The sequence below is a fragment of the Podarcis tiliguerta genome (genome assembly GCF_965153285.1).
Source record: "Podarcis tiliguerta genome assembly, chromosome: 10".
Taxonomy (NCBI): Eukaryota; Metazoa; Chordata; class Lepidosauria; order Squamata; family Lacertidae; genus Podarcis; species Podarcis tiliguerta.
The window spans coordinates 33,034,009-33,048,341 of NC_139543.1; the positions used below are offsets into that span (position 1 = coordinate 33,034,009).

Consider the following 14,333-nt stretch of genomic DNA (forward strand, 5'->3'; position numbering starts at 1 on the left):
TATTATAATGATACATATTATAATATTAACACACCCACAGAACCTGTTCTTGAGCGTAGGGATCTAAGGACGGAACTACGGGTTACAAGAGAAACAATGGTTTCCATAGCAACACCAAAGTGGGAAAGGGAGGCACCTGAAGGAGAAAATCAGTGGGGTGGGGGAACAGTAGTATTTAGTATCTAGTTCTCTATCCACCACTTCTACCCTACAAATCCACACACACACCCCAACTGGCTATTTAAAATTTGTATCTCCCCAGCCAGGCCATGAAACTGGAAATAATCTCAACAGAGAGAAAACCAAGAAACTTTGTGAAAATAAATCACCCAGCATGGGAGGATTAAGCACCCCTCCCTCCCCTCCCTCTTGCCACTGTCCCTTCTTGGTAAGTGCCTTTTACCCTATAATACGCTTGTTAGCCATGCAAACACTAATGGATGGTAAACATTCAACAAGGAGTGCACCCCAAATCTGTCATATGGCTTAACTACTCAAAAAAAACAGGGTCTCCACCCCCATGGTTCAGCCCGGACGCTTAGGTCCAGGCTCCGAGGGCCTTCTGGCGGTTCCCCCATTGTGAGAAGTGAAGTTACAGGGAACCAGGCAGAGGACCTTCTTGGTAGTGGCACCCACCCTATGGAATACCCTCCTATCAGATGTCAAAGAGATAACAAATTGTACAACCTCCAATAGATATCCTGAAGGCAGCCCTCTATCAGGAAGCTTTTCATGTCTGGTGTATCGTGTATGTTTTATATTCTATTGGAAGCTGCCCAGAGTGGCTGGGGCAATCCAGTCAAGATGGGTGGGGTACAAGTAATAAATTATTATTATTATAGATAAACATGGATCAGAAGATATCTAGTGAGAAAGCATCATCGTTATTAAGTAATGTAATTTTGATTCAATATTCTGAAGCAGAGGGTTGTTGTGGTTTGGTGTGTTTTTTTACATCTATGCTACAGCACCAATATTTTCTACAGATTTTTCCCCAGGCATCACATGTTGAACACTCATACTAATCCCTATTACTGGAGCTTATTTCTGCTTAAAGAGGTCTCTAATCACCTGGTGATTTGGCATGCCTGCTTGGAAAGGCAGTTTGCACTCGGACCTAGTTTTGCCGAGATATATACATGCCTGTGATGTTCTGCTTTTAGCTGTAGAAACAGACTTACTTGCAAGATGGAATGTTCCATTATGACAAAAAATTCTGACACACAGAAAGGCACCATACCAGGGGCAAAGCTACACTGTAATCCTTCTTTGCAACATCTAGCTTTCTATAGGCAAGGTGTGTGTGCGGTTTTCAAACTTGAGCAACTTCCCACTTGCAGTCTGAAACAGTTCAACAAAGACACAAATTTGCCACTTTTAAATCTCCAGGCCAAAGCTGATAGGGGAACACTACTGCCCAAACTTAGTTTTTATTTATTTATTTATTAAATAAATAAATTTGTTAGGTATAAAGGGTGAACTTTTACATATATCCTCCTTGTATCAATTTCCATTGCCAAGTCTTTTTTATATCAGCCTTATATCAGCTTTACCTCTAAATCCTACATATCTTTCTCCCTTATATCCCTGCTCCAAATTCCCAGGCCTAACTTCCTCACTATCTATCTTTTTCTTCTTCCTGATATCTTTATTGATCTCTTTATTGATCTCTATCTCCCCTTCCTCTTTTGCTGCCCCACCCTCCTGAGCACTCTCTACATCAGGAAGGCAGCAGGAACAAAGTGCAATGTGATTTGTTTCCGCTGTGTATTCCTATGTCAATATGATGGTTCTCTTCGCAGACTGTTTTTTTACACTGTGGAAATACATTTCAGTGCCAACAATATTCTATTATTCTTTTCCATAACCCACAACAAACAGCTTTTGGCAAACATCCATTCTTGGGATTTTTTGATTGTTATTTTTGCTACTTCCTCTGTTAATTCATATTTCTTACTCATGCATGGTGCATTGAAAGGCATAAGAACCTCACAGCAGTCATAAGATTCTAGAGGAGAAAACGGGCTCAGCACTCTTTCACAACAAAACTTATTTCATTCTTTGACATTTATATGCTGCCTATTCAATGCAATTAAATATAATGTTATAGGGAAAGGGTTAGTATTTTGAAAAATCTTCATTACAAATAGTAAAGATAAAGCATCCTCCAACTTGTGGTCTGGCAGGGGACAAAATGAAGAAAGAGCCAGAAGAACAGCAATTTGAGACAGAGATGCATGCAGAGCAGCAAAAATAATCATCGATGCTCCTCCAAGGTAAATTCAAGAAGGTAATCAACAATGATAGCTACTTAACAATTATTATTTTATTTGTTACATTTATATGTGCACCAGTTTACTCCAGTAAAAGTACAAGATTTAAATACTGAAACATGGCGACTTAAGCAATGCAAAGTTTCAGGAACCAAAAAACAAGTTATCTTACCATTGGATCATTTAAGGCTGCAATCCTAACTACACTTATCTGGGAGTAAGCCCCCTTAAATTCAATAGGACATACTTTTAAGTAGACATGGTTAGGATTGTGCTGTAAGAAAATAGACTACTGTTCCAAAACCTCATTAAAATGCAACTGAGGCATGGTTAAACTACACAGAAAACACAATTAACAGTATAGTTTCTGCACAGGATACTGGAAAAAACAAATGGGTGTCAATTATTGTATGCACAGAAATAATCTGTTTCAAGTAAAAAACATTTGCAGTGGTTGTTGGTAAAAGAAAAAAGGGGAGGGGGAACCCTTCAACCACTCTGGTGACTACTACCTTGAAAATTCAGGTTCGCTATTAAGATGGTATTGTTCAGCCAGTGAGACAAAACCATACAAGATTCTAATGAAGCCCAAAGAGCAAAGAAATTGTAAGGATTGCAGGGTCATTAAGACTATGAATACAGAAGGCGATCAGTGAAAATAATCAAAATGTGTTAGCCATTACTTTCAAAGCCTTATACCAGGGTTCCCTAATCATTTTTGGGCCTGAGGACACATTCAGAATTTTGAAAAACTGACAAAGGTACAACCACAAAATCACTGCTATTGATGTATAACCATTCACAAAATGACTGCCTCCCACTTAAGATCACCCTCTCCAGATTAACTCCCCCCCCAAAAAAAAAACCCCTCTCAGAATCTCCCCCATCAACTCTATCATGACTGTACCAATCATGGTCACTCCTTTCCCTCCTCCAACTTTCCCTCCCCTCCCCCTCATTACTTTCACCTCTCCCTACCCCCATGTCCTAACCCGCTGCCCCCATGTGCTTGCCAGAGCAGGTGGAAGTGGCATTTCTGTATGGGAACCACAATGAATTTGGGGGATTCTATAATGCCCACTTTGAAAGGATATGGGAGCTAAGCAGCCCCCATACAGAAGTGCCACCACTCACTTGGGTGAGGAGTTATGTGACTGGGAAACAGCCTTTGCAGGTAATCAGGGAATGGAACTGCAGACCCTGATGTCTGCAAGTCCTGCTTTGGGAATGCCCACCCAACACTGCCTGGTACTTGCACAAAAATTGAATTGATGGAGATTCTTTGCTACAAGACTGTAGCTAACAAGATCAAGAACAAGAGTCATGGCTATGGGGGGTGAGCAACACTGACGCAGAATACCTAACAAGAAGAGTCATTTTGGTGTCATATACAAAGTAAGGTTATTACAAAGGTATTCAGCATTGCTAAGTCACTCTCTTGGCATGAGCTTTGCCACAAAAATCACTTTAACCATTTGGCTAGAGCACTAAGCTTAAGTAACTGATCTTTCGTTGTCCTTTTGTTTCTCCCTTTAAGTATTACAAAAATCAGTGTAGCTGAAAATGTTGAGAGTTTCTGATGTATTTATATACTTTTTTGTAACAATGACATGCCTATGGTTTTCAGTTACGCAGAAATAACATTCACATATTATGGTTCATTGCTTATTTGTATCTAAAAGAACAGCTTCCAAAAATGATTCCCTAGGGGGTCATTACTGAACATTACTAGTTTTGATATTCAGCATGATTTTAGTCATTATTATTGTTACAGGAATAATTAAAGAGCCTTGTTGGAACAGATAAAAAGTCTACCTAATCCAGTATTCTGTTCTCACAGCGGCTGACTAGAAGTCTACAAACAAGTCGTGAGTACAACAACTCTTCCTCCTAGTTGTTTCCCAATAACTGATGCTTTTAAACTATTGAAATTAAACATCATTGCTCATTTTCAAAATATATTTGGTGCTCTGTTCCTGACAGCTATTCAGATGGGTTTGAATTCCATCAGTACTAGTTATTTTAACATATAGCGCTCATTGTACTGTAACATGGCATATTGCTATACATATGCCGCACTCATTAATTTGGCTATCAATGAATTTTAATCTAGAAATACATTAAAGTTCAATTGCATGTTAAAAATGCAGATTTTCTACTTCAAAATAATAAACATAAGCTGAAATAAGAGCAAAATAGGACATAACCTTGACATATGCTCAACTTGAAATATAAGGGCTTTTTGAAACCAGCCCCCCAAAATTAATCCTTTTGCTGCTGTAACAGCAACAGATATTAGAATGTGTTAGATATCCAAGACAGCTCACAAAATCAATTTGTGACTCTGTGTTCATCCTGAGGTGGTGGTGTTGTGGAGAGTCAGCTTATTAGTCCCACTACTGTCAAGCCACTTTTCTGGTTAATATGATTAAACACTACAACACACAAACTTATTACCAAACCTACCATAAGAAAGAAACCTGTAATTAAATCTGCATTACCTACATCTATGTGCAACATGTGACCTTCCTCATGCAATGAGTTTGTTTGGAAAACAAAGTCAGCTGCTAGTAGCTATCAAGCTACTGCTGTGTAATATGCAATCCAACTTAAAATATATTTAGAGATATACTTGCCTTTAGAGATGTGTCTCCAACTCACATGAATGGAAATCCAAAACACAAAACAACTGTATATTACAAGAATGGCAAACTGTTTTACAACCCAAAAACTAGTATCCCCAAGGTTGACAGAATCAATGCAATCTAAATTTCTCCTGAAGCAGTTCCTCTCTGTACACCGGGTTACAGCTCAGGCACGTTTTATAAAAGCAGCTTGCTTGGCCGTAGACTTGCATCTCAAACTGCTCTGTTCCACAGCTCCTCCCACACACTTGTTGACTACTCAGGTTTCAGTTATTTTATCCCAAGCAAGACCTCTGTATTACAAGGACAACAGATTAGGCTCAAATGGGTCAAACTGGCCAAAAATTCCTAAAGAAAGATTTGTTGACAAGTCCTTTCTTTACAACAAGAGAACAATAAGCCAAGACAAAAAGCTCTATTCTAATTATATATCCAGGGTGAACAAATACATATAGAGAGGAAAACAGGATCTCAGCAGCAGCCTTGCCACTGCTCTATGCATATTCAGATGCCTTTTAACACATAGGGTTCCTCTGCTAATACCCAATCAAAATGGTTGGACACAGCACACACAATTCTGCTCAATGCATTCTGGTAGATACTTTAAAGCTAGTTTAGACAGTTTCAGCAAAACAGACAATCCCCAAATAACCCACAGAGAGCTTGCTTACCATGAAGGGGAGGTTAGATAGAATATGAGGCATGGTATAAGAACGTAAGAAGAGCCTGCTGGATTAGGCCAATGGCATTATGTTCTCACAGCAGCCAACCGGATGCCTGTGGGAAACCTGCAAGCAGGATTCTCCCCTCCGATGGTTTCTAGCAACTGGTATTTAGTAACATTACTACCTCCAACTGTGGAGGCAAAGCGTAGCCATCATAGCTAGCAGCTATTAATAGCCCTCTCCTCCATGAGTCTGTCTAATCTTCTTTTAGGTTGCTGTCCATCACTGCCTCCTGTAGGGGCTAGTTCCATAGTGTGTTGCATGCAGTACTTTCTTTTGTCTGTCCCAAATCTTCCAACATTCAGCTTCACTGAATGTCCAGGAGTTCTAGAGTAATGAGAAAAACTTTTCTCTATCTACTTCCTCCAAACCATGTGTAATTCTATAAACTTGTGTTTGACTCAGTTTAGACTTTTGTTACAATGTGCTTACACTGTTTTTTCTCATCTACCATTGTGTTGCCCTGTCACCCAGTGAGGCAAGGGAAACTGCAGCCTGATTTGATTTGATTCATATATATAGTACTACTACTACTAAAGTGCAGGTCTTGGTAACCTTAATTACAAAATTAAGAAAAAGCTGAAATCCAAGATCCTTGCTGTGCCGTGTCTGAAATGCTCCATTCTGTATTGCACAGCATCTAAATGACTACTCTGTAACTTGGTTCCACTCCCCGTCATTATCAACAAAAAAACCCCATAAGGTGGCAATCTTTTAAAGAGCCGTATATGAAAGGGATCCCATCTGAGAAGAATGGAATAGTTAGAGCTGCAGAAAGCTTATGAACTGTACATGTCACAGGACGTGTGAATACCACCTTCATATATTTTAGTGGTAAATGGATTTTACACTGTGCAAGCACAGAAACATGTACTGGTACAATACACGGATGTCCCCCTCCCCCAATCAAAGTAAGATATAATGGTTTGAAAGGAAAATGAAAAATATTCTAGTCCAATGCTTTGCCCCAATGTTCTGGGGTTTGAGGAAATAAAACATCAAGTTGAAAGGAAAAAGGAAGATATTTAAAATAGTTTTCACACTTTTCTAGGAACTGGTGAAAATCTTTGAGTTGCATGTGATTTTGGCTTTATGTGCTATCCCTGGAACATGACCCCCCAACGTAAGTTGCGAGTTGCCTGTACAAAGCCCTTAAAGAATTGGGTCCAGTGTACCGTCAGAACCACTGAAATCATCTGGAGGAGCACTGTTAATTGTCCCCAATGTTACAAAGGACTGACTGACTACAGTTAGAACATTTAGTGTTGCTAGTCCATGGAACACTGTTCCAACAGAGATGTTTTGTGCCTACAGTTGTTTACTTTTTATTAGTCTGTCACCTGAATGATTATCTGCATATGTATTTTAAATTCTGATCTTCTATGTTTTAAAGTGTAGACAGTCTGATATTTTTAATGAAATGGTGGCATACAAAGTCCTTAAATAAAATTTCCCCAAATACCTACATTTGACAAAAAACACATTCCATTCCATTCCATTCCTCTATAGTACTGTTAGACAGATTGACCCAAAACTACAATACTGTAAGAATTCCTTAGGTCTGTTGTTCCTACCAGTTAAAGGACTGTTCCCTTATCCCTTGGCACCCACAATTCTACTCACAGTAAAATCATTTTCTTCACTTAGAATGCAAAATACACTTTAGTCAATGAGTTACTGTGTTACATTATAGACCAGTCAGATATGTATGTACAGAGGTTGTTGAGATTGAAAATGCGGCAACATGTAATGACTCAAAGGCATTGTACTACATTCAAAGACATGTGAATAAACTATAAACTGTTCTTAATTTCCATATAGTAGAAGCTGGGTTTCTACTAGCTTGATAAATGTTTACCAATTTAAAAATAGCAATATATACGCAGGCATTTTACAAACATAGTTGTCTAAAATGTTGGACATCAGCTGTACAGTAGCAATATGAATGTTCCTGCCTACTTAATGTATTAGAGAAGGTCAAAATGGTTAGTTGAGCAGCCACAATCTCTAAGAAAAACTTAAACAGGAGACCAACAGAAATTAACATTTTAGAATTTAAGTTTATTGTCATATTTATTTCCAATATTTTTATAAAACAAACAGGACACAAATAAACAAAGCCAATAGAAAGGAAGGAAGGAAGAAGAGTAAGAGTTCACTTACCAGGGGAAAGGAGCCAAAAATAGTTACAACAAGAAAAAAAACTGTTCACAGAATTGAAGAGGTACCTATGAGACAATGGGTGGTGGTATGCCATGCACTCAAAAGGATGCAGCACTCAAGACTTCTACTCTTTGGTAAGCAGATGCAGAGGATTTGTTCTTCAAGTATTGGAGTGCTAGCCATTTTAACTATAGCAGGGCATGAACATCTACCTCTTGTGGGCTTCTGAAAGGCCTCAGACCATTCAATATTTTAGAGAGAGATTCATGTAGGAGAATCTTAGACCAGTTTTCACATGATTTATCTGAAAGCACATCTCTTCTAAGAAGAAAGCCACTACTGGCATTGCCACATCATGTGTAGCAATAAGTCAGGGTTGAATCCACATTGCCAGCTTTTAACTTCAAGTTGTTTATTGTTCTGAAGAATCAGAATTGTGTCAAGTCGGTTCCAAACATCAGTTTTTGTTGTATTAAATGCAATCAAAAGGTCCAATGCTGAAAAGCAGATAGTGGCAAGAGTTGATGTAGATGTCCTCAAACTGTGGCCTATAAATCACAAACTCAATTCAGGTGATCCATAAAAGGTTGCAGAACAGTGCTTGGTCCTGCACTTGATTATTATTTTTTCTGATGCAGATCAAGGTTGTTTTGACTCAGCTGGATTATCAGACAGGGAAATCCATGATTTTCACAATATGGTGCTGAATTGATTATGCTGGCGCTAAAGAAAAAGTGCCCTTAAAATGTGGGACAGTGGTGCCCCGCAAGACGAATGCCTAACAAGACGGAAAACCCGCTAGACGAAAGGGTTTTCCGTTTTTCAATGCGCTTCGCAGGACAAATTTCTCTATGGGCTTGCTTCGCAAGACGAAAATGTCTTGCGATTCTTTTTCGCTCCCCACCCCCTTTTTCTAAGGCACTAAGCTGCTAATAGCCTTTTAGCAGCTAATCCGCTAATCCCTTAAGCCTTTAATAGCCGCTAATAGCCGCTAAACCGCTAATAGTGCTAATCCGCTAATAGGGTTGCTTCGCAAAACGAAAAAACCGCTAGACGAAGAGACTCGCGAAACGGATTCTTTTTGTCTTGCGAGGCACCACTGTATGTGCTTTGATTTGATTAATAATAATAAAGTAGTCAGAGGAAAAAAAGCTTGAGAACAAGAACCCATGAACATCAGCTCTATTTTTTTTTTACCTCAGAGTCTATAACAATCCTGGAGGACTTGATCAGTCTTTCTTGTACTTAACAAATCAAAAATACCTATGCACAAATGACACTTGTAGAGTGTCTAGATACCAAACCCTCGAGAGGAATGTAACAGAAAATGAAAACTTCCAGCACATAAAACACCAATACAGCTGTTCTCAGTAAGCCCAGTTGTCCTGCTATCTGTAAACATGGATTTCACCAAAGCATAAGCTTAGCATGGTTGAAGGAACTGAAATGAAACTACCCTCTGAGAACACAGCATGCCCCTTTGGCTACCACTACTGTGGGGAGGAGCAAAGTTAGTTCTTCCATAATGCATGGATCCAAAAATGACCTATTCTGAGAGGATAGCCCATGAAAGTACCATGGATAGAGGGGAAGGGGGGCCCTGCCATTTTGGGTAGGAGAACGTAATTGGTCTCACAAGTGAATTTGCAATCTAAAGAGGGAAACACAGGGAGGGTGGTTACAAAAATGAGACATGTCACTGGGTCTGGGAATGTTACAATGCAGTGGAAGGTGAATAGATGTAATCTTCCCTTGGACTGTACCACTTGGAAAGTTGTATGACATTGAGGATACAATTCTGCAAAATTGGCAGATGTTTACTAAGCTGTGAGAGCCTGTTAATAAAGCAACCACATTTCTCCATATGAACTTGAGTATCCATATGTATATGGCTGTGTGTCCTTCCTACGGCTCTAAGTCAGTCCCAGAGGATCCAGGGACCAAAAGCAGGGGGAATAAAAAATCAATGATTAGTATTTTTTCAATGAATTTTTTTAAAAAATATGTCAGAATGACATTTTCACAAAATGTTGTGAATACTAAATTTTGTTTAATTAAGTATGGTAATATTAAATTTTGGTATCATATGGTATAAGGATGTTAACTATATAGTTTACATCTCAACTGATCAATACCTCTGCCAGAGACATAGTTTAAGGAGGCGTCTGTATGTAAGTGATGAACCAATTTTATCACTTCTCAAATGTTAATATTTACACAGGCACTTCATTTTCATCTCATGAAAACAAATTGTTCTGGTTTGCTCTGTAAATATCAAGCCCTACTTCGACCTATCACTCACAGGCATTTCATTTTTGTTTGATACTCTGTTTTTGTGAGGATGGGGCTGTGCCAAGGCAGAGTGAAGAAGAAAGAAACAGCTTTGAAAAGAAGAATCATGGAATTGTAGACTTGGAAGGGTCACCTGAAAATGGCAACAGACTGGAAGTGTCCTCACTCAGGAAATGCTTAAGCAACACAATGAGTTTCAGACCAGGTTGCTGGGACAAAACAGTTGTCGTTATTTAAGAATAATGAACCATGATGAACGCTACAAATAAATTATAATACATGTCAGGGATGCCAACATGGAACCCTCCAGATGTTGTTGGACTACAACACTCATCATCCCTGTCTACTGGTCATGCTGGCTGCTGCTTTTGGGAGTTGGAGTCTGACAATCTCTGGAGAGCACAATGTTGGCTATCGCTGTTCTAAGTAATCTGAAATGTTACAGGAAGAAAGAAACAACTTGCAACTTTCTATATACCAAATTCAGCTTGCTTTACCTGCCCATTCTCTTCATCTTTTGCCCAAAAAGGCTGCACAAGTTTACAACAATATGCACACACACATTATTCTACAGACAGCTTGCCATAAAAAGCCACGGGTAACTAGCCATAGGGGCTAGTAGTGACAACTGATAAAAGGAAGAAAGGACAAGTAATGGCACCAAACAGACACATTCAAGCTAAATATTCTCTAAAATCGTCATAATGCCACTTTACAACCCATCTCACTATGATTTTGAAAAGAAACAAAAACTATAGTAATTGGAATTAGAAAATTTGAAATATTTCCATTTTCTTGATAGTTTATTCAGCTTGCATTTGGCCTGGAAACCTGGCAAGCATAATCTCTGCTACAAAAAATGAGCAGCACAACAGCACAAGTTAAGGTTTCTCTCTTTATCAATCTGTGCATCAGAAAGCTGAAAAGATTCCCCAAAAGTAGAATTGCTCTTCCTCAATTCAAAGAAGAGTTCTGAGGCAACTGGAAGTAGCTAAACATTTACAGCCCAAATCCTTAGCATTTTCTCAGAAGTGTTATTTTGGGCAGTGAGGCTTGTTCCTAGGTAAGTGTGCACAGAATAGCAGCCTTACAGCCTACAGTATGTTTACTCTGACAGAGATCATGCAAGTATGAACAGGAGAACACTATTTGGCAAAGGGCAGACTAATCTGCAAGCCTCCAAATGTTACTGGATGACATTTCCCATCACCCCAGTCAATGGTAGTTCAATGGTAAGGAATGCGTATATTTGTAATCCACCAATATCTGGTCCCACCCCCTAATTTATGTAGAGGGTATTAATTCAACCAATTGGTGTTCTCTGTTATTAAGAATCATTCTAATCAATTCAAATCTGAATCGCAAGAGTGGAAACTATTCACAAACTGCAAGGAATTTCAGGCAGCACAAAGCACAAATTCCAATTTTTAACCTTTCGACTCTTCATTCTATTTTTAAAAATCAGAAATCTGAATAGCCATTAATGGTGTACAAAACTGTCTTACAAATGCTTTTAACATGCATACAAATGCAACCTTAAACAGCAGAATGAAAAGGGAAGACATAAACCTACACATGTATTAAGGTAAGAAATTATTTTCTGAACCAGATGAGAGGCAAAGAACAGAGAACAATTTTCAGCTCACCCAAAGGATTCCACATTTTTAAACAGTTTTTACTGACATGTAGATGAACACATTTGCTGCAAGTGCTGCAGTAACTATTGAAGACATTATGGGCTGTGGAAGCCTGTGGAAGGGCTCCCATTGGTACAATGAAGCTTTCCTCCCTCCTCTTATCCCAGATCTGCTCTGGAAGGTTGGGAGAACTCCCAGAATAGCGTGGGACGATGGGAGAGGAGGGGATTATTCAATCAGACAAGCAGAAATGCTTCTGCTGACGAAACAATCTATTTAGGGCTAGGTTGAATTCCACCCTTTATCCAGTTTGTCATTCCAGTCATCTAATGAAATGCTTCTTACCATGGCCATGGACTGTTCCTGGACTAAATGATGGCTGCTGTAGATCTTTGGTTGGAGTAAGATAGCCTTCTTTTCCTTGACGCTGGCTCATCTTTCCTGGACTCAGAACATGAGCTTCATCGTTGTTTGTTACCACACCTGAAAAACAAAGAGGATTATTAATTAATTATTCACTACACACGGTGTTTTACAGAGTACAGGTCCATGCACAAGGAGAAGCAAAGGAGGAGGATAAACCGAAGGCAGGGTATATAGGAGGCCCATCCAGCTCCCAAGAGACTGTAATCTACTTCCAATTAAAAAAAACTGGAAGTGGTCTACCAGAGTTGAGGTTTTTTGGGGGGAGGATGCCCCAGAGTTGTTGAGCCTAGGCCAAGTTACAGCATGGCATGGGAATGAGAGGCTTACACCAAGGGCTTCACACAAATGGTGGGATTTGAGGGAGGATTTAAAGGAAAGTAAGAACGCACAGTTGTTCTGGGAAATGGTTGCAAATATGGGAGGAAAGGGTGGCATCTTTTGAGAAAGCAGGATTTCTTCAGGGGCTGGAGCTGGAAGAGGTAAAATTATGGGCAGGGATGTACTGGATATATGAACAGGAAGATCAGGGTGGACACATGAGTAAAGACATATGAATGTCTTCCAGTGTTACTAAGAGTAAAAAGGAATTTGCTGCCCCATGTGGTCATCCCATGCCACTCTGATAACTTTAAAATAGCATTTCAGGCACAAGCCTATGAACACAGCTGCTTCCCAATCCAGAGGTCTATAAAACTTCTTCCTGATAATTTCAGAATTTTTTGTGTGCAGCATTTTCGGTCCTACCTATACTATTAATCACATCTGTTTAGACCAAACATTCCCAATATTAAATTTCCAAAGCTAACCAAATAGTGGTACCAACAAATTGGACAGATCCTTCCATGTTCAAAAAATGAAAAAGTTATGTCTTAGAGTTGAACACGTTTTAATTAACAGCTTAAGTAATACTCAAAACATCATAACACCCATTCATAGATTCAATCCCAAAAGAGTATAGTTTTTATAGAGGATTAACTTCCAATCTAATAAAACATACCTGTTTATTTTTGAGATACTGCTGTCTTTTTGTTAATAAGAATTGCACATTCTGATGTCATGTCATGTTGCTTCAAAGCCCCCACTTTTTAAATCTTTCAATACTGCTACATTGCCCTCTAGAGACTTCACTATGAAAGTGCAAATTTCTTCAATTTTTCTACCAGTAGTGATTCTGTTCTGCTCTTGGAAAATACTGCACTCTCAATATTAAAATATTCACCATAAATTAACAGACCAGAGATAAGACCAAAAATAAAGCCATACTCTTAGGTATAGGGCAAAATGCAAAGCAAAAGCTTGGGTAAAGCAAATTCTAAGGGATATTTTTTTTCCAGACCTTTTGACTTACTCATTCGCAAACTGCTCATCTTGTTCCTTAGACTTTTTTTATTATGCTCCTTTTCAGTTAGCTGTTTATTTTATGAGTATTTTAGGAGTATGCATGTATTTAAACACAGTGTGGCTTTTACTCATAATAACCAAGAGGTAGAATCTGTGGAACATGTTCCTTTTCTTTTTGTGATGTTTATGCTGGAGCTTATTGGCAAAAGATTGCCCTGAACTACCTAGAAGGTCAGCTCCATTTTATATAAAATACTTGCTGGGATATAAAATCCCAAAGGCTTCAACCATATAGGTATACAACTATACAGGCTGGATCTTCCACAAGCCCACCAAAGGGTTGTGTATGTACAAAATATCTAATTAAATTACTCCAACATACAGCTGTCCAACACACATAAGCATAAAAGCATCCTAGTTCTCAAAGCGTTAGTAGAATATCTGAGATGTACCACTTCCAAGTGGAAACTCACATGTTGAATATTTTAGGATACAAATAAATCCCATCCACATAGAAAGGCAGGTATCAGGGAGAAAGTTGCATGGGTTTTTAAATATTTTTCAGATGGAGGAACACTTGATTCTGCAATTCGCCACATGCACTTAGAAGCAGAACATCTCAGAGATTTTAACCCCTCAATGATAATTAGGGCGTAATTACCAAGTCTACTCTACCGTAGAGAAGATCCTGACATGACAGGTTAAGCCACTGATTTATCTGCAAAATTTAAAAAAGAATCCTCAGAGCTCCCTTTGCCAGAACCTCCTAGTCTTCCTGAAGATTGAGCAAAATCTCTTTTCCTCAGCCTCTTTTTACACACAGCAACCATC

The 14,333-nt window shown here is 38.9% G+C and overlaps 1 protein-coding gene and 1 long non-coding RNA gene across 27 annotated transcripts in view; one reads left to right on the forward strand and one right to left on the reverse strand.

Moving 5' to 3' along the window:
* The window catches only part of OSBPL8 (oxysterol binding protein like 8), a 67,240-nt gene that overhangs the window by 31,619 nt on the left and 21,288 nt on the right, over positions 1 to 14,333 (reverse strand). For 13 of the 24 annotated variants that reach the window (XM_083400637.1, XM_083400638.1, XM_083400625.1 and 10 more), the window contains one exon: positions 12,081 to 12,218. In XM_083400637.1, the coding sequence (XP_083256763.1) occupies positions 12,081 to 12,218 (138 nt within the window). Of the gene's footprint in view, positions 1 to 1,071; positions 1,183 to 4,480; positions 4,738 to 4,909; positions 5,812 to 12,080; positions 12,219 to 14,333 lie in introns of those variants that run through there. The other 11 variants (XM_083400634.1, XM_083400620.1, XM_083400630.1 and 8 more) reach the window with 10 other exon arrangements.
* Positions 42 to 9,671, forward strand: LOC310658553. 3 transcript variants are annotated; one of them, XR_014502367.1, is made up of 5 exons: positions 42 to 388; positions 2,187 to 2,290; positions 6,695 to 6,766; positions 7,747 to 8,553; positions 8,900 to 9,671. It is a non-coding gene; the product is annotated as an uncharacterized lncRNA (long non-coding RNA). The 3 variants fall into 3 exon arrangements; XR_014502368.1 differs by having other exon boundaries at positions 2,187 to 2,276; XR_014502369.1 differs by lacking the exon at positions 6,695 to 6,766 and having other exon boundaries at positions 43 to 388.